The sequence below is a fragment of the Pseudophryne corroboree genome, chromosome 8 (genome assembly GCF_028390025.1).
Source record: "Pseudophryne corroboree isolate aPseCor3 chromosome 8, aPseCor3.hap2, whole genome shotgun sequence".
Classification (NCBI taxonomy): Eukaryota; Metazoa; Chordata; class Amphibia; order Anura; family Myobatrachidae; genus Pseudophryne; species Pseudophryne corroboree.
Window position 1 is genome coordinate 46,349,297 of NC_086451.1, and position 20,030 is coordinate 46,369,326.

Here is a 20,030-nt window from a genome sequence, read left to right on the forward strand (position 1 = left end):
ATGTATGTATGAAGAAGAAAGAAAAAAAAACCACGGTTAGGTGGTATACAATTATGGACGGACTGCCGAGTGCCGACACAGAGGTAGCCACAGCCGTGAACTACCGTACTGTACTGTGTCTGCTGCTAATATAGACTGGTTGATAAAGAGATGTCGTAGTATGTATGTATAAAGAAGAAAGAAAAAAAAACCACGGTTAGGTGGTATACAATTATGGACGGACTGCCGAGTGCCGACACAGAGGTAGCCACAGCCGTGAACTACCGTACTGTACTGTGTCTGCTGCTAATATAGACTGGTTGATAAAGAGATGTAGTAGTATGTATGTATAAAGAAGAAAGAAAAAAAAACCACGGGTAGGTGGTATACAATTATGGATGGACTGCCGAGTGCCGACACAGAGGTAGCTACAGCCGTGAACTACCGTACTGTGTCTGCTGCGACTGGATGATAAATAATGATATAAAAAATATATATATATCACTACTGCAGCCGGACAGGTATATATATTATATAATGACGGACCTGCTGGACACTGTCTGTCAGCAGAATGAGTTTTTTATAGAATAAAAAAAAAAACACCACACAAGTGAAGTCACACGACGAGTGTTTAACTTTTTCAGGCAATCACAATATAGTATACTACTAACTATACTGGTGGTCAGTGTGGTCAGGTCACTGGTCAGTCACACTGGCAGTGGCACTCCTGCAGCAAAAGTGTGCACTGTTTAATTTTAATATAATATGTACTCCTGGCTCCTGCTATAACCTATAACTGGCACTGCAGTGCTCCCCAGTCTCCCCCACAATTATAAGCTGTGTGAGCTGAGCACAGTCAGATATATAATATATACATAGATGATGCAGCACACTGGGCTGAGCAGTGCACACAGATATGGTATGTGACTGTCTTGTACTCCTGGCTCCTGCTATAACCTATAACTGGCACTGCAGTGCTCCCCAGTCTCCCCCACATTTATAAGCTGTGTGAGCTGAGCACAGTCAGATATATAATATATACATAGATGATGCAGGCATGCAGCACACTGGGCTGAGCAGTGCACACAGATATGGTATGTGACTGAGTCACTGTGTGTACCGTTTTTTTCAGGCAGAGAACGGATATATTAAATAAAACAACTGCACTGCTGGTGGTCACTGTGGTCAGTCACTAAACTACGCACTCTCTTCTACAGTATCAGCCTCAGGTCAATCTCTCTCTCTCTCTCTCCTAATCTAAATGGAGAGGACGCCAGCCACGTCCTCTCCCTATCAATCTCAATGCACGTGTGAAAATGGCGGCGACGCGCGGCTCCTTATATAGAATCCGAGTCTCGCGAGAATCCGACAGCGTCATGATGACGTTCGGGCGCGCTCGGGTTAACCGAGCAAGGCGGGAAGATCCGAGTCGCTCGGACCCGTGAAAAAAAACATGAAGTTCGTGCGGGTTCGGATTCAGAGAAACCGAACCCGCTCATCTCTAGTGATAAGTGCAAGATGATAACGCACCAGCTCCAATATGTAAATTGACAGTTAGTAGCTGACTGGCTGGTGCGTTATCACCTTCCGCTTATCACTTCTCCAGACTTAATACATCTGCCCCTTTGTGATAAAATAAAATAATCAGTCGTTAAAAAGTAGCTACAGGCCTTTGGGAAGTGAAGGTTAGGGTTAGGGGGTATGGGACAGGGAAGGAACACCCTTAACTCACCCCTGTCAGGATTGCTGCTTTCAGGATACCGGCATTAGTATTGTGACCGCCGGGATTCTGTGTGCTGGGATTACATACTAACATTACATGTAACTATAGAGCGTGCCATCACACAGTGGATTATATTATCTGTATGGCGGATATCACATCACATTACGCTGGGACGTAATGTCGCATGGTGTGTACCCGCTTTCTCTATTTCTGCTGCCTGTCCGTCTACCTTTCTGTCTCTGCTCCATGCTTCACCAAGTAGTAACCGTTAAACAAAACATTGACTGAAACAGTAAAAGCAGTACTACAAAAGGGATGTAGTTATGCACAAGTATAAGCTACAGTATGATATTGCTGAATAAGTCATCATTGGCTTTGCACACTGTAGTTATTCTGTGCATTTTGTTGCAATCTGAATCAACAAGAAAATGATTGAAACCAGTTGTTGCTAATGTGCGCTGAGTGTTTTTTTATTTTCTTTACTAAGGTCACTCGGAAGATCACATCTGGGTGCCATCTGCAGTACAGAATATTTAAGGAGCAAGTTTGCAGTGTAGTAAAGTCAGTTTGAAAATAAATCAAAGCGAATTTCATATTGCAGTTTAGTTGTTTTTCTTTTTTTGTTGGTGGGTTGTCCGCATTTTTTAGTTACATTGTAACAGACTTGCAAATTGAGGCCAACAAGTGTAAAATTGTGTCTTTATTCTTTTGAAACTTCCGTGTCCTGTTTTATGGGTGTTTTATAAGACAGCAGATGTTTTCTTCTGCTTCTAAGAAATGGTACAAAGTGGACAACAGAGATTCTGCAGATTGATCTGATGGTTGTAAAGATGAGTTTTTCATTAGAGTAGCAAAGAAGGTATTTTTTTGTTCTAATACTCATGTGATTTCCATTGTGTCAAGCTAGCAAAGTTTATAAAGTAGGGACAAAGTCTCCAAGGTTTCCTTTGATGCACATCCAAAAGGATGTACCCAGTATCTTCCTCAGGGTCAAAGGAAATTATGCTCTTTCTCATATGGTCCAGTAAATCTTTAAAGCTGCAAGCCCATAAATAGATTGGAATGTTATTTTTTTGCATGTAAATCAGTATGGTCACCTGTTAGAAGACATGTTGTTATGTTCTACTTTCCATAGTATTTTTCTTAAAGTTGCTATATTGAGTTTGATAAGTGCTGAGCGGTTACCAAGGCAACCACAGACACATGACATTTTGGCCCCCATTCCGAGTTGTTCGCTCACTAGCTGCTTTTAGCAGCATTGCACACGCTAGGCCGCCGCCCTCTGGGAGTGTATCTTTGCTTAGCAGAATTGCGAACGAAAGATTAGCAGAATTGCGAATAGAAAATTCTTAGCAGTTTCTGAGTAGCTCGAGACTTACTCCTACACTGCGATCAGCTCAGCCAGTTTCGTTCCTGGTTTGACGTCACCCTGCGTTCGGCCAGCCACTCCCCCGTTTCTCCAGACACTTCTGCGTTTTATCCTGGCACGCCTGCGTTTTTCCGCACACTCCCAGAAAACGGTCAGTTTCCGCCCAGAAACACCCACTTCCTGTCAATCACACTCCGATCACTTCAACGATGAAAATTCTTCCTTCTGCCGTGAGTAAATCTACTAAGTTTTGTGCTAAAATACTTAGCGCATGCGCACTGCGTACCATGCGCATTTTCGCCTTAATCGCTCTGTTGCGAAAATCGGCAACGAGCGAACAACTCGGAATGACCCCCTTTGTAGGGAGTAGAGAGAACTCTTCTCGGCACATGGTGCATTTCATAACCCCATGTCTCGCCCCCTGCATACTCTCATTTATTTTGTCCGCCGTCATCTGAGAAGCTTTCTGATGGACTCAGATTAGGTTGCACTCTTGTATTAACTTGTAACTGTAGGTGAGTACCGGCAAGGGCCTGTAAAGGGTGCAGGGTATCCCCACTGCCCAACCTGCACCCATTCCCTCAGCACCCTATCCATCAGCACCACAGATATTGGCGGGAACATTGCACTGCGCCGTAGATATCGCCGGAAATATGGCACAGGCACACTGCTATGTGCAGCTACAGTGTAGAATAAAGTAGTGGCATCTTGGAAGATCTGGAGAGAACAAATTTCCTTCCGGATAAGTGTATGGCGTGGGTTGTCTGCAACATATGTCAGGCTGATGGGGAGTATACTGGGTGTAATAATAGTATTAATAATATATGTATAATAATCATGACAGTTGCTGGGAACCTTGATGATGGCTATAATCTGGGTAAGAAAATGTTCGTCATTTGCTGTAGCTAAGAATTGTCATCAATGGCATAGTAGGAAAGAGGCATTAATGGGCTTTGTAGAATAGTTTGGTTTTTGTTAGCAGAGATGTGCAGAGTTGTTTTGGTTTAGCAAAACTGCACTCAAGGGCTTTGGGTTCGGAATTTCGGATTTAAAGTCAGAACCTTCGATTTGGATTTCTTGAAATAGATAAAAACAGCAAAAGTTGTGTCATTTTTTTGCAATCCCAAACCTGAAATTAGGATTTAAATTCCAAATTCTGAACCGCGGGATGATCTGAACAGGACTCATTTCGGTTCGGATCCGCAATATTCGGGTGAGTTCAGATTTCTAAAGACCCGAACCACACATCTCTAATTGTTATGTATTATAGGCTACAGTGTGATGTACTGCTCACTACATGTATCATATATAATGTTATATATATATATATATATATATATATCTCCTATATAATAGCCCTATGATTCTGTGCCTGGGTCTCTAACGCTGGGCGTGGCTAGGAGCTCTCATTGGGTTAGTGGCAAGTCTATCACACCCAGTCCACAGCTGATTGGGGCGAGAAACGCCCTCCCATACAAGTTACATCCAATGGGAGGCTCTGCCCTCTGCCTGCTGTTTTCACAGAGCAGGATTAGCAATGGGACTGATGGAGCTGCAGCTCCAGCCCCACACCCCAAAATAGTCCCACTGCATCTGCAGCAACACACCCTCCAACACTTTACACATAAACATTGATACAGATTTGAAAAGGGGGCGTGGCCACGGGTACAGCGACGTGGCCACGCCCCTTTTCCTATACTTTCAATGGAAGCTTGGAGAGTCAAAAATCGATACAGACCATAAAAAAAAGGGACTGTACCTGCCAAAAAGGTGCAGCTGGAGGGTATGCCACTGCATCTACAGCAAGTCTCTGTGCTGTAGATAGGGGAAAAAACATCCTTTTACTGCAGCGTCCTATGTCCTGCTGATAGTCCTCCATCAACAATCCCCACTCCCTAGCCGCGCCGCAGGTGTAACAAAAGCTGCTGCAGCCACCGGCACAGATGTGTATGAAAGCGGCGCAGCGGAAGGCTTTTATAGGCCTCCCTGCGCCGCATACTCTCTGCGGCCCGGAGCCTCCTCTGCACGTGATGTCACAGAAGTGCCTCCCCACCACAGCCGCACCCAGATCCCCAGAGGCCCTGACTCCGCAACACAGCACCTGGGCTGCCGACCTGTAAGCCCCGAGATGGTTAATGTAGCGGATAGAGTGGGTGATATCGCGGAGGGTAATGTATGGACGCTGAATCACTGTAAAAGGTGACAGTGCTGTGCAGTGCAGTGGGTGTGCAGTCAGGGCCGGTGCTAGGGTGTTCGGCGCCCCCCTTCAAACTATAAATTTGCACCCTCGCATACTTTACAAACGCACAGCGCACATAATGACCCCTGTAGTAGAGACACTTACACATATAATGCCCCCTGAACCAGTGACGCTTACACATGTCACGCCCCCCTGTACCAGTGCCGCTTACACACGTAATGCCCCCTCTACATGTACCGCTTACACACATAACGCCCTCTGTACCAGTGACGCTTACACACATAACGCCTTCTGTACCAGTGCCGCTTACACACGTAACGCCCCCCTGTACCAGTGACGCTTACACACATAACGCCCTCTGTACCAGTGACGCTTACACACATAACGCCTTCTGTACCAGTGCCGCTTACACACGTAACGCCCCCTGTAGCAGTGTCGCTTACACATGTAACGCACACACACACACTCACTCTCTTTCCAGACACTTATCTAATGAAGTCTGGCTGGCCGAAGCTGTAGCAGCTCATCCTCCTGCTGCAGCATGGTCCTGTGTAGCTCCGCCCCTTACTCCCATCTAGCTCCACCCACTTTGGCTCCCTCCCGACCACTGAATGTTACACAGGGGAGGGGGGAGAGGAGTTTTTGTGCTGACAGCGCCGAGGAGGAGAGGAGGCTTTGTGCTGCCGGCGCGAGGGGGAGAAAAGGTTTTGTGCTCAGGCGCCGCTGCATGTGTGACAGCAGCCGGCAGCAGCAGCAGCAGGGATAGCAGCAGCAGCTCAGCACAGGGATGCAGAGCAGGGAGAACGTCTCTCCTTCCTGGTGCCTCCCTGCACTGCATCCCTTTGCTGAGCCACTAGCGCCGGCCCTGTGTGCAGTGTCACTGACACTGCGCAACACTCTCACCTTTTACATTCATTCAGCGAGTCACTCAGTTCTGCCAGCCAGTCACTATTGTTAGCACCAGTGGCCCAACACGCCGCATTATAGGGAAGTAGATGCACTACATACACTATAGCTCCCAACAGCCCTTAGCACCGAAGCATTCCGCCCCTTAGGGCTGCTGGGAGCTGTAATTTATTCCGTACATCTTCTTCCCTGTAATGCGGCGCATTGGGACACCGGCACCAACAATAGTGACTGGCTGCTGTGCGAGTCTCCGGGAGAGCCACTGCCAAAGGAAGGACAGCAGCTTAGCTGCTGACAGGAGGAGAAGCAGGATAAGCATTACCCGCCCCTCCCCCACTCAAAGTACCTCCGGGCCCCATCCGCGGCACCCCCACACACCCCCTCCAGCACCCGCGATAGCCCCGGACCCCCTCCCCCACCCGCAGCGACCCCGCACCACCGCATCCACCCCTCCCCCACCCGGGGCAACCCCGCAACTGCTCCTCCCCCACCCGCAGCGGCTCCGGACCACCATCCGCGGCACCCACGCACCCTCCCCCACCTGCGGCACCACCGCAACCGCCCCTCCCGCGGCACCCCAGGATCCCATCCGCCTCTTCCCCGCACCACCTACTCCCCCAACCAAAGCACCTACTAGGTAATTCACCAGGCCCTGCGTGCGCTGTTCACGCCGTTGCAAGGGGCTTCCACCCCTTAACCATTGCACGCCCTTTGTCCGTGCAATATTTAACCACTCACACAATTATGATTGGATGTAATACTCCATATAATAAAAGTATTGCACGCCACAAGGGTGTGCAAGGGTTAAGGGAGCGTAGCCCCATACGATGGTGTGAAGAGCGCCCATAGGGCGCGATGAATCACCTAGTATATATATATATATATATACATACATATTATGTAAGTGTATTTTCTTTATATTGGTCCTTTAGACGGATATAAAGAAAATACAAGCACACTACAAAGAGCGCCACAACGCCCAATATTTTGTTACCATTACATAAACTTCCATGATACACAGTATTTACACAAGAGTAATCAGTCCCAGAGAGCTTGCTCAACAACATACTATTCTACTAATGCGTTATAAAACTTAATGGGAATTTTGTTATCAGTGCACAAAATGTGCAGAGAAACAAGCCGTAAGGTGCCCATATGGGCTGTAATATTGCCAGCCCCTAACTGTGTTTCATGCGTCCACTGAATTCATACATGGCTAGATTATGGGTGGGGCGACACGGGCGGGCGTTCCGGGGCCCCCACACATTAGGGGCCCCCACACAGGGATGTGCTACCTTGCTGGGACGTGCGGTGCTGTTGGCCGTCACTGCACCTGTCAAACTATATGACAGGCAGCGGCACCGGTGGACACATTAAGGGCCCCCACACAGTGACGCGCTACATGGCTAGGATGTCTGATGCCAGCCGCCGCTGTGCCTGTCAAACTACAGTATATGACAGGCAGCGGCGCCAGTGACCCGTGCAGCGCTGCTTTTTTCTCCAGTCCCCGTTCTCCCCACCCACTCCCCGCTCCTCCACTTCACCTGTCTACAATTCATTGACAAGTCACAGGCGGATCCGGGTGGGGTCATGCGGGCCTGTGCCAACTTCTGTCTTTTTTTTCTGGCGTTTCGAAGGACGAGGGGGGCACACGCAGCCTGGTCGGAGGGGAATTAAATAGTTTTCAGTTTGCTGGAGCCCTACCATCCTAAACTCCACATGTGCTGCACTGCCTGCGTTTAACATCAGGAGACCCCAGCTAGCCAAGGCACACACAGGAGATTACCCCACGCGGCCAAGAAAAACAGCAATAGCGGCCTGCCAGGTAACTTGTTACTGGGGTGAGGGGAATAGTAATATGGGAGCTGGCAAAAAGGGATTGGGAGGGTAGATGGACTTGTCACCCTGTGTACGTATCTACCTCTGTCACCCACATAGATGACCCTCTGCTGCCCAATGTATATACCCCTCTGACACCCTGTGTATGTCACGGTCACCCCTGTGTATGTCACCCTGTCACCCATGTATATGTGCCAATGTCACCCTGTATATTCCCCTCTGTCACTGCACTCGCCATAGGGTACTGTTCCCAGTAGATGATAACGTAGGCCAGCACCTGACGAGAAAGGTCCTTTCGGCAAAGCATCTACCTTACCGCTAACCTACTCCTTCCCCTATCATGATCCCCCCCCCCCCCCCTTCCCCAATCATTTTCTTCTGGAACCACCTCTGCTGTGTCTGGGTGACATAATGTGTAAGCGGCATTACTGTGGACATTATGTGTATATGGGGCACTACTACTGTGGGCATTGTGTATAAGAGGTGCTACTACTGTGTGGTGTAATGTATATAAGGGGTACTACTGTGTGGTGTAATGTGACTAAGGATTACTACGGTGTAGCATAACATGAATAAGGGGCACTACTATGTGCTGTAATATGAATCGGACACTACGCGTGGTGTAATGTGAATAAGATTGTGCTACTGTGTGGCGTAATTTGTAATGAGGGTACTTATTTCTTGTGTGACAACACCCTTTATTTGCGGCACGCATTGTCCCTTCATAAAGTATGGGTGGGAGGGCGCAAATTAATAGTTTGCAGGGGGGTGCCAAACACCCTAGCACCGACCCTGCCACCACAGACTGGTTTTTCAGTGAGAGCACTATTCCTCCGGTGGCTCTGCTGTTCATGAGCAGTGGCCACAGAGGACCTGTGTGTACAGTCTCGTTGGATAGTGAAGGGAAATCCCGTGAGGCATGCAGTGTGAGCTGCACCGCTGCGCTGTCCCTGGTCAGGCTGCTGCTCCGTGACGTTCAGTTTGTGTTGGGGGACCCCCACACCTTTGTTGCCCTGGGCCCCCACCAGCCTTAATCCGGCCCTGGATTCATATGTGCAAAACGGAACAGTACTTGTTACATTAAGGGATCTATACATGATTCTTGCTGGAGCAAGTGCTTATCACCAGAAGTTTGCGGGCCCCATAGCAAAAGTTTTAAAATGCCCCCCTTCTACAGAGAGGGGAGGTACATGGTGACACACACACGGGTAGAGTGGGGGTACAGGGTGACACACACACAGGTTGTGTGGGGTTACGAGGTGTCACAAACATACACAGGGTTAGAGGTTGTACAGTGTGTCATACACATGGGGGTAGGGGGGGTCCAGGGGTCACACACCAGAGGGGTAGTGGCTACAGAGGTTCTAACACTGCAGGATGGTAGGTGGGTTCAGCAGGTCACATACTGGGGGTGAGGGGGGGTAGGTGGGCACAGGGGGTTACACCGGAGGGCAGTAGGGATGTACAGGAGTCACAAATTGGAGGAAGTGGGGGGTACAGGGAGTCACAAATGGGAGGAGGTAGGGGATAAAGGGGGTTACAAACTGTTGGTGTCGGGGGTACAGGGCTCCCTGAGCAGTCACCGCCCCGTGCTCTGATCCACTTCAGGGTGAGCTGCAGGGTGTCAGAAAAGGAGGACCGCAGACCCACATACATCCCCTTCCTCCACCCCTGGCATTGGAGATTCCTCCTCTGTAGGGTTCAGGGAGGTCAGCAGCAGGGGGATCCAAGGCGAATACAAAGCTCACCTTGCAGCTGCACAGCCCCATTGAGCCGCTCGGCCGATAAAGTGTGAGGCCGGAGGAACGGGGGGAGTTATCGGCCATACTGTGGCCGAGCTCTGCTTCCCCGCAATGGAGCGGCTGCAGTGGAGGAAGGCAGCACAGATCCATTCCCCAGCATCACCCGTTCTCTCCTCCGTACTCTGTGGTAACCAAATAAGGGGGGAGTGGGGGGGTCAGTGGTTTGCTGGTCTCCTGTGGCCCCTGGCAGGGGGCAGAGGGGGCCCTTCTCTCAGCAGGCTCATTTCTATGGAGGACTGTGACTGGCTGCAGGGGGAGCAGCGGGCCCTGAAGTCAGTTCGGGCCCCGTAGCAGCTGCATCCCCTGCACCAACGGTAGTAACACCGCTGCTTATCACCATCTCCTACTATTTCACAAGAGACTTACCACTGAGAAGTCCCTGATTTCTCCTGTATTTCTTTTATCGCTAGGTGCCAAGTGCCCTTAAGGGGCCTATACACAGAGCAATACTAGCTAACAACATGCATTATATAGTCTATATCGTTAGAAAAACGAGTATCGTTCCATGCGGATAGAACCAACGATGAACGATGCGCCATTGGATCGTCAGAAGTGGAAAAAATAGACTGCGCATGCACATACATTTTGTCTAGACACTTCAAGATAGTCATAGCCAAAGTCATAGCCAAAATCGCTCCGTGTGTATAGTCGATATTGTTGGTTTTGGACTCCAGGAAGTTCAAGGGAAATCGTTAAACCAAAATCGTCATTGCCAGAATCGCTCCGTGTGTATGCGGCTTTAAGGGCACATGTACTAAGCAGTGAAAAGAGTAGAGAAGTGAGCCAGTTGAGAAGATACTCATGGCAACCAATCAGCTGCCCTGTATACTTTTATAGTATGCAAATTATACATTTTAACGTCAATGCCGATTGGTTGCTATGGGCAACTTCTTCACTGGTTCACTTTTATCACTGCTTAGTACATCTCCCCCAGGGCCGGTTCTGGCGCTCTGTGCGCCCCGGGCGGCAATAGGGGGCGTGGCTTCGTGCAGGGGGCATGGTCATTTACGCCCCCTGTACAGACTGAAATGATGTGCGGTGCGCGATGACGTCATTGCGCACCGCACAGCAAAGGTCCTCTCCGCGAAGGGAAACTAGACGCGTACGCGTCTAGTTTCCCTTCACAGCGGCAGCGGCCAGCGGGCAGCGGGGGCACACAGCAGTAGCGGATCTTGCTCTGGTGCGGCGCCCTCCGGATGGCGCCCTGCGCCCTCCGGACGGCAGCGCCCCGGGCAAAAGTCCTGCTTGCCCGTGGCAAGATCCGCTACTGATCTCCCCCGAAGTCTTTAATTCATATTGCCCTATTTATCAAGCTTCATTTTTAGCCACTAGGTGACTGCATCCTGCGTTGGCATTACCCTGTACCCTCCTATGGGTGACCTTCAAAGATAAAAGGGGCGATGCAGGATCTCCCCGGGGCATGCCTCATTGTGCTTGTGGGGCAGCATTAGGTTGTTGGTGATGGCGAAAAAATCTCTGCTAAGAGTATGATAAATTTGCAACAAAATAATATTATTGTGTGTGGGCAATTTGCGAATAATAATAAATAGAGCTCATAGACAGGTATATTTATGTGCAGAGAAGTTGCAAATGCGTCTGTCATCTGCACATGATGTATTTCCCACATTAAAATATGGTAGAATATATGTAGCATGCGTGGCTCATTTAAAGGAGAAGTTACAGGTCCTTGAATCCCATGTATGAGATGAAACAGCAGCAGCATCATTTCTGGCCAGCAGGGGGTGCAGAAGATAAGGAGGCGCAATCTTGTTGGTGCCACAAATCACTGGCTCACTGGTTGGTTATGCTCCTCCGGGGTCTACTGACCTGACTCTACATTCAAACCATATTCATGTCAAGCAAACCACCTGACCCTCTGGGTTTCCATCTATGTGGATGCATGCCTATGATAAGTCATTTCATTTTGTTTCCGCCATTCTTTGTATTGGCACCTGCTTAGGTCCATACAGTAGCAGTGATGTGAACAGGTGCGGAGTATCAGTGTAACATTATCTGCATTCACCTTTTATATTTATATTATTCATCAGTTCCTAACTTGAGCAGCAGCAGGAACAGTTGTTGGAGTATATTGGAGTTATTTCCGTATATGGCGTGTTAGGTAGGTGCTGGCTGGTTAAACTAGCCTGTGTGCTATGACCTGTAGCAATGTCCAAACACACCTGTAGGGGGCAGTGGTGAATACTGCAGTAGGCTGCCCAATAGACTCTGTACTTTAGGATAGTCACTGGAAATTGTTAGAGTCAAAGTAGAGTTCACTTGTACCTTAGGTCTCACTAAGTTAAGTCAAACATTACATAGCGATCATGAAAAATGAGTGAATAAAACTGACATTGATATAATAAATATTGATAATGTTCTTCCCATCCCAACCGAAACAATGAGACAAGCCAACAGCTGTTTTTGTGCTTGTAACATACTTTGTTGATTATGTGATATCCTGATGAGTTCCGTCATTTCATCGTTAAGCATTGCTGAGAGAGACAGACCGCTATTAAGGCTTTACATCATATGTCCTTCCTTGACAAATGCCTCTGTAGAGATTGAAGTGACAAAATAAAGATGATCAGTGAATGACCAACTGTACATAGTAAAGACCCGAATGTATTGTTCTCCTCCCAGAGAATGACATTTCCAAGCTTCCTGCCAGAGCCTTCACGGGTCTCCCCAACTTGGAGTGGTTGGATCTAAGCAAGAACAAATTGGATGACTCTGGCCTGTCCTTCGATGTCTTTAAGGTGAGCCACATCCATCTGATCAATGGCCACATTGTCTCCTGTGATACATTATACAGGAAACTGGTGTTGCATCGTAATTTATGACTCTCAGGCATTTAAGATGATAATAAAAGCCTTTTTTTTAATGCATTTTCTACATACCACTTTCAAGTGGAGAAGTACAGTATCAAGCCTTGGAGAGAGATAAATTGGAGAAGCTGCCAATTGCAAACAATTATATTTTATCGATTGTGCTAGATAACTGATACACCTTTTTACACCTATGCACCGACTCGTGTCCGACTAAGGTTACTGAGCATGGGTCGGAGCCGAGGTTTCAGATATACTTACCCCTTTCACATTGGCCAACGGTCCCTGGTCATCCTCGCTCATATACAGTAGGACACTTGGAGAAGACGTACTCTCCAAGCGCTCCTGAGCTAGCCAATCAACAGCCTTTTAGGCATTACCTGGGTCTGACTTTTATACTGCAGTCATCCTGGGTTGGACCCGAGAATAACCCTAGTTGTGACTGGGTCGTGGACCTGAGACGGGCCAAGGATGCACGATCTTGGTTAACCCTTTGACACCGAGCCAGGACCAGGGTCGTACTGGCTTGCCCCGGCAATAACCTTGATTCTCAGCTCAGTGTGACAGGGGTATTAGAAACTGGTTGGTTTGGGCAACTTCTCCACTTCTCTCTCCAAGGCTTGATACATCTTCCCATCAATCTTATTATTCCAAACACATTTTTTCTGTAGCAGATTGTCACTGAAGTTGGGCTTATTACCTAGCATTGCATTTGGGCGCTAAACGTGCACTTCATCACAGCAACAAATCAGCAATTAGCTTTTATCTGTATTGTTGAAAGTTGACTATGAATACAAGCCTCTGATTGGTTGCAATATTTAAAATTTTGCAATGTTAGCTAATGAAAGCACATTTCTGATTGATTGATTGATTGATTGATTGATTGATTGATTGATATGATTACTGTACTTTTAAACAATTGTACTTTGAAACACTATTTTGTCTGAGACACATGGCCACATACCGATAGATGGAAGTTACTTTTGACTTTTCATGTCTGGTGTGTTGTTTTTTATTTGGGAAGTTTAGAATAATTAAAATTTCTTTAGCCTTTTTGTTTCAACTAAGACATCTGTTTTATGACTCCTTAATTCACATATTTAAACAGCATTTTTTTAACTTCTATCTGTTCTTGTAGTTCCATAATGCTGTTTTGAATTGTATTACTGTTTATTCTAGTGAATAAAGGAATGTGGAGGTGCACACTCCAAACACTACTAATCAGAATATTTGTAATACATTTTGCAATTTAACATTGACTAAAATAGAGGTCTTTGAATAAATTTGGCCAAAAATATGGGCCTCATCAGGTAGGTCCCTAACATTCCTAAGGTTCAAGTCCAGGGCATGGGATCCCCTGGGCCAGCCCAACCAAACTGCCCCAAGGCACCACACTGGTGAGAGATACAGTAGCAAGTAAAGTGTTAGAAGATGTTAGATAAGTAGGAAGCAGCTGTTATGTGTTAAGAGTGTTACATAGGTGATAGTTAATAATAAATGCTTTGAAGAGTGCTGAATTAAGTGCCCTGAAGTGGCCCAGCAACACCAACTCGGGGGGGCCTCACGCCCGAACACTTTACTTGCTATTGCTCACCAGTGTGATGCCTTGAGGCGGTTTAGTTGGGTTGATCTGCGGGGTCTCATGCCCTGAACTTTAACACTAGGAATGTTAGGAACTTATCTGATGAGGTCACCAGGGCATGGTAGGTAGGCCAATATTTTTGCCCAAAATTATGCAAAAAACCTCATTTTTATTCAATGTTACATTGGAGAATTCATTACAGTTATTCTTATTAATAATGTTTGGAGTGTGCACCTGCATATTTCTTGTTTTGTGTACAGTATGTGGCACTATAACTCGCAGCGTGGTAGCACCACTCATGTTTAGAGTTAGTGTATGCAGTCCAGACACCCCCATATATTCAGTGAATAATCAAGCATTGTTTTTCAGAATTTAACCAAACTGAAGCGGCTGAATTTGGACGGTAACCAGCTGACAGTGCTGCCCCTCCTCCCTTCATCTATTCAGGAACTGAAAGTCAATGACAACAATCTCAAGGAACTGAACAGACACAGCTTCCGTGGTAAGGAGAACCCCAATGTGGATGCGCACAACTCAATGTTTTGTTTTACTCAAGCCTGTTTAACAATATTTGTCATATGCCCACTAGGGTGGACAAATTTGCCAGCTGTGGCCCTTTGGACAGGGAAAGGGGTAGAAATACTCATCCCCTCCGATATCGAGATGCCGGTCATGTGATGGATAAAACTTTCTACTACTGGGGCAGATGAATTAAGCCTGGAGAAGTGATAAAGCAGTGATAAGTGCAAGCTGATAACGCACCAGCCAATCAGCTCCAATATGTACATTTACAGTTAGTAGCTGATTGGCTGGTGTGTTATCACCTTCCACTTATCACTGCTTTATCACTTCTCCACGCTTAATACATCTGCCCCTCCTTTGTCCCTACTATGTAACATTAAGAAGACTCACAGCGGGAAATGTTTAGTTTAATGCAAGCTACTTTACAGAGGAAAGATCACATGAATGTATTACAGTACATTAGATTGTTTCCATTGTGCAGCTGCAACAGGTTAATTAGTCGGGATGCTTGTATTATTGTACAGTTAGAAAGTAATAAACATCAAACATTGCAACATTTAATATTAAATTCACATGATCTGTTTTGTTTCTGAGTTATCTGCTGAGTCGTTATTGCCACGATTGTGCAATGTTACTGCAACGGTGTTTGCAACACATCGTGGCCATTTGTCACGTACTCATGTGACTCCATGTGATTCTCAAGTTCCAGACTTCATTGAAGAGGTTCCAGGGCCGAGCTTATTGTTGTTTTTACATTATGCAGAAACGTTCCGATGAGTTAGGCTGTGTACACATAATAAATTACAGCAGAAACTAGAGTACTAGATGCTGCTTTCTGCTGGAACACATGCTTTATGTCTTCTGGCTCCACTTCTGATGCAGGCCTGATGACAACGTGAGGGCTGCCTCAAGAAGAGGCTCAACATGGTAACTTATAATCATACTTACCTAGTCTCCCGGATGTCACAATTTTTTGAGGTAATCCCCCGCACCCCCAGAAGACTGGGTACTCCTCCAGCTTCCTGCCCACTTCTTAGTAAAGTGGCCAGGATAGGGAGAAAATGCCGAACATCACTGGTCCGTATGGAGGGGATGAGGCTAAAATGTCTGGCATCATTGCAGCCCCGCCCTTCCCTTAAGGACCCGCGGTTTGCGAGATTTACCATGATGGGGGCTGGGCCAAATCACACAGCCCCCACCTCCAACATGCACTATCCCGGAGAGAAGTATAATAAAGTAAGCAAGTATCCCTGTAATGTGATTTGCAGAATTTGCAGAGTTTAAGATGGTGACTGCAAAGTGTTCTGTGTGCAAATCACCACTGGACTCTGGAGAGCTGCAGAAGTGTTTTTTTACTCACTGCAGTCGTGCTGAATAATGGCTGCAGAGGTATTTTCTGTATAACAAACACTTCCCGTATGGCAAAGTGGTTGACAATGATGCAACTTCCGCCATCCACATTCAGCATACTGTAAATGTTAGCAACTAGCGATCACCTTCAGTGACTGTCTACAAGTAGTGCTAATGTGGCACCCACAGAAGGGCTAAAGAATACAGGCCATTCGTACCCTTTACAATTTTTCTTTAATAGGTATATTTTATATTACCCTCTGCAGGACCACCATTGGCCAGCAGATGGCAGATAAGAGCGTGTTTCAGTTAATGGGCCTTAGTACGCGGGACGTAAGTGGGTATGTGGATGGAAATTGAGGATTTGAGCGTGCTTCGCTTGCGCCGCATAAAGAAATCAGCGACTGCGCACATACCGGATCAGTGATACGCACATGGGTGGGAATCGCATTTCGGATGAATTGATTGGGCCACCTTTTTTGTGAAACGGGCGTTTCTGGGCAGAGCGGAGCAGCCGCTGGGGAAATATAAACATAGCAGCGCCTCTTCCCCCCAAGTCAGTCCCGATTAGCGATATGAATACCGATTCTCTGATCAGAATCAAGAGTATTTAAAAATATCAATGTACAATATATAGTACTTCATGCAGTACTTGATCAGGAAGTGGGTCTCTCCTATCCAGCCAGCTCCATTTTCCCAGTGATATTTGGGAAGATGGCGCTTGCCACTAGAGAGCACAGTGCCAGAGTCTCTGCTTTCAATGTGCGCTGCCATTTTACCGAAGATATCACCACAGGTATACTCTGGGGGGTGATAGTGGACCTGGCCCTCCAGCATTCCGTGCCTAGGTAATTAGTAATGGGCATATATACATATACAGTATATGCCCATTGTATATGAAAATTATACCATAAAATTTGTTTTTACAAATGTAAATTTTGCATTAAGTAATAACACGTTTTGTCTTCCCCTAGGCCTGAGTAATTTGCTGACTCTGGAAATGGAGGGAAATGGGTTTCATGATGGAAATGTTTCCCCTCTGACATTCAAGCCCCTAAAGAAGCTGATTTACTTACGTCTTGATCGGAATCGCTTTCGGGCTATACCCTCAGGGCTTCCAGCCACTGTCCAGGTACTTATCTCCAGCCACATAGGGCCTAATTCAGAGCTGATTGCAGCAGCAAATTTGTTACCAGTTGGGAAAAACCGTGTGCAGTGCAGGTGGGGCAGATGTAACATGTGCAGAGAGAGTTATATTTGGGTGGTGTGTGTTCAAACTGAAATCTAAATTGCAGTGTAAAAATAAAGCAGCCAGTATTTACCCTGCACAGAAACAATATAACCCACCCAAATCTAACTCTCTCTGCACATGTTACATCTGCCCCCCCTGCAGTGCACATGGGAGTAATTCCAAGTTGATCGCAGCAGGAATTTTGTTAGCAGTTGGGCAAAACCATGTGCACTGCAGGGGAGGCAGATGTAACATGTGCAGAGAGAGTTAGATTTGGGTGTGGTGTGTTCAATCTGCAATCTAATTTGCAGTGTAAAAATAAAGCAGCCAGTATTTACCCTGCACAGAAATAAAATAACCCACCCAAATCTAACTCTTTCTGCACATGTTATATCTGCCTCCCCTGCAGTGCACATGGTTTTGCCCAACTGCTAAAAAAATTACTGCTGCGATCAACTTGGAATTACCCCCATGGTTTTGCTCAACTGCTAACAAATTTGCTGCTGCGATCAACTCTGAATTACCCCCATAGTCCTAATTAATCTGATAGTGACACTGACTTATTAAGCCGTAACATTATCATAATACCAAAGAGTTACTGATGAACAAGGGTGATGTTTCTCAGTGACGCCATTAGTTAAGTTATGAATTATTTATTGTAATTCTTAAATATTGTTACAGAAACAGGAAATGGTCCGATATAGGGGGTCATTCCAACCCGATCGCACACTGCGCTTCATCGCAGCCGTGCGATTGGGTCAGAACTGCGCATGCACTGTGCCCGCATTGCGCAGGCGCGTCATTGCCCGGCGACTGCAAGAAGATTGACAGGAGGAAGGTGTTCCGGGGCGTCAACTCGCCGTTTTCTGGGCGTGAAGATCCAAACGCAGACATGTCAAGGCATTTGGAGGGCGGATGTCTGACGTCAATTCCGGGACCTGCAACGCTGGATTCATGGCACAGGGAAAGTAAGTCTTACCCTGGTCTTGTTTTACACAAAACTTTTTTTGCATAGCAGGGCTGCAAAAGCGATCTCAGACTTGCTATGCAAAAAAAAAACACTCCCCCACAGGCGGCGTCTAGTTGATCGCACGGGGCAGCAAAATGTTGCTACGTACGATCAACTCGGAATGACCCCCACAGGAGTAATATATTTACTAAAGGTCAATTTCAATCTTTTTTTGAATTCTTTTTTGTCAATTTGAAATCGATGTAGATCGATGTGTTTCCAGGGCTTAAGCACACATTTACTAACATTGAAAATTAATATAATAAATCCTCTGTTAGTAAATGTGTGTTTTATCCTCTGGAGCACATCGGCTTTAGATAGTTTTTCGTTGATTTAAAATTGATGAGAAACGATGAAATGGAGTTTTAGTAAATATACACCATAGCAGTGGTTCCCAAACGTTCTTGAATCACAGTGCCCTAGAGTATCCGCATTTTATTCACGGCACCTCTAAGATTAAAGTTTATTTGATAAATATGGAGAAAATATTATATAAAGTCAACTGTGCCGTCCTGTCATCCTTAGGGTCAGTTATGTATTGGTGTACACTTGTGCTTCTGATTGTCCACATGTGTTGTGAGGGATACGGTCATTAGGTCGACAGTCATTAGGTCGACATGGTCACTAGGTCGACAGGGAAAAAGGTCGACATGCGTTTTTCACCAAAAAAAATAATCATTTTTTAAAAACTTTTTCAAACTTTACGATCCACGTGGACTACGATTGGGGATAGTAACCTGTGCTGAGCGCAGCGGTAGCAGAGTGAGGCACCTTGCTCGCTCGCCATGCAAGGGGACGCGGTGCACTAATTGGGGTTCCCCGTCACTTTACGAAGGAAACGACACCAATAAATAAAAAAAAACCTCAGGTCGACCTTTTTCAAAGTCGACCTTGTTCATGTCGACCTAATGACCATGTATGTCGACCAATAGTGGTCGACCTAATGACCCATACCCATTTTGTGATTGGCAGCCACCAGCACTGGTTTTGCCTATCACATCATTTGATTTGGTCCTGGACCGCCAGCCCGAGGCACACAGTGTGAGAACCACTGTTCGATAGAGTTAGGAGTAACTGTAAATTAGACGCACAGTTATCTGTTTTGTAAAGATGAATGATATATTTTATTTTTGTTTTATTCTGGGAACATGTGACTGTAATGCTTAATAATGTTACATTTATCTTCCTCTGATTCAATCAGTTGTCACTGCGTTATTGTGTCCAGGGCCGGATTAAGGCTGGTGGGGGCCCAGGGCAATGGAGGTTGTGGGCCCCCACTACTTACATTTCTGGCAAAGCCAAGCCTGCCCCCCCCTCACCCCCCACCCCCTCGGCTACTGGCCCACAAGAGACTCTAGCCATCACCTCGGCTGCCTGCAAAGGTCACCCCATCAGTCTGCAAGAGACACTAACCCCAACCCCCTTCCCCCTCCTCCCCCAGGGACACCCGCAGCAGGCCGCCCGCACAAAATACTAACACCCCCCTCGGCTGCCCGCAAAGGGGTACCCCCATCCAACTGCCTACAGGAGACAGTAACTTCCCCACATCCCTGCTGCGCCCGCAAGACAAGAGGCACACACATAGACACAATGGGGCGGCCAGTCGGCATCGGGGTATCGGTGAAAGACGTCCCTGTAGCAGGGACTTCACTAGTCCGGCCAGCAGGGACAGCGCGCTGGGTCTAAAGGTGCA

The 20,030-nt window shown here is 46.9% G+C and overlaps 1 protein-coding gene across 2 annotated transcripts in view; it reads left to right on the forward strand.

Annotated features, from left to right (window-relative positions):
- Positions 1 to 20,030, forward strand: part of LOC134948383 (extracellular matrix protein 2-like) — a 237,975-nt gene that overhangs the window by 171,795 nt on the left and 46,150 nt on the right. For both annotated transcript variants that reach the window (XM_063936316.1, XM_063936315.1), the window contains exons 5-7: positions 12,459 to 12,574; positions 14,595 to 14,727; positions 17,072 to 17,229. In XM_063936316.1, the coding sequence (XP_063792386.1) occupies positions 12,459 to 12,574; positions 14,595 to 14,727; positions 17,072 to 17,229 (407 nt within the window). The remainder of the gene's footprint in view (positions 1 to 12,458; positions 12,575 to 14,594; positions 14,728 to 17,071; positions 17,230 to 20,030) is intronic.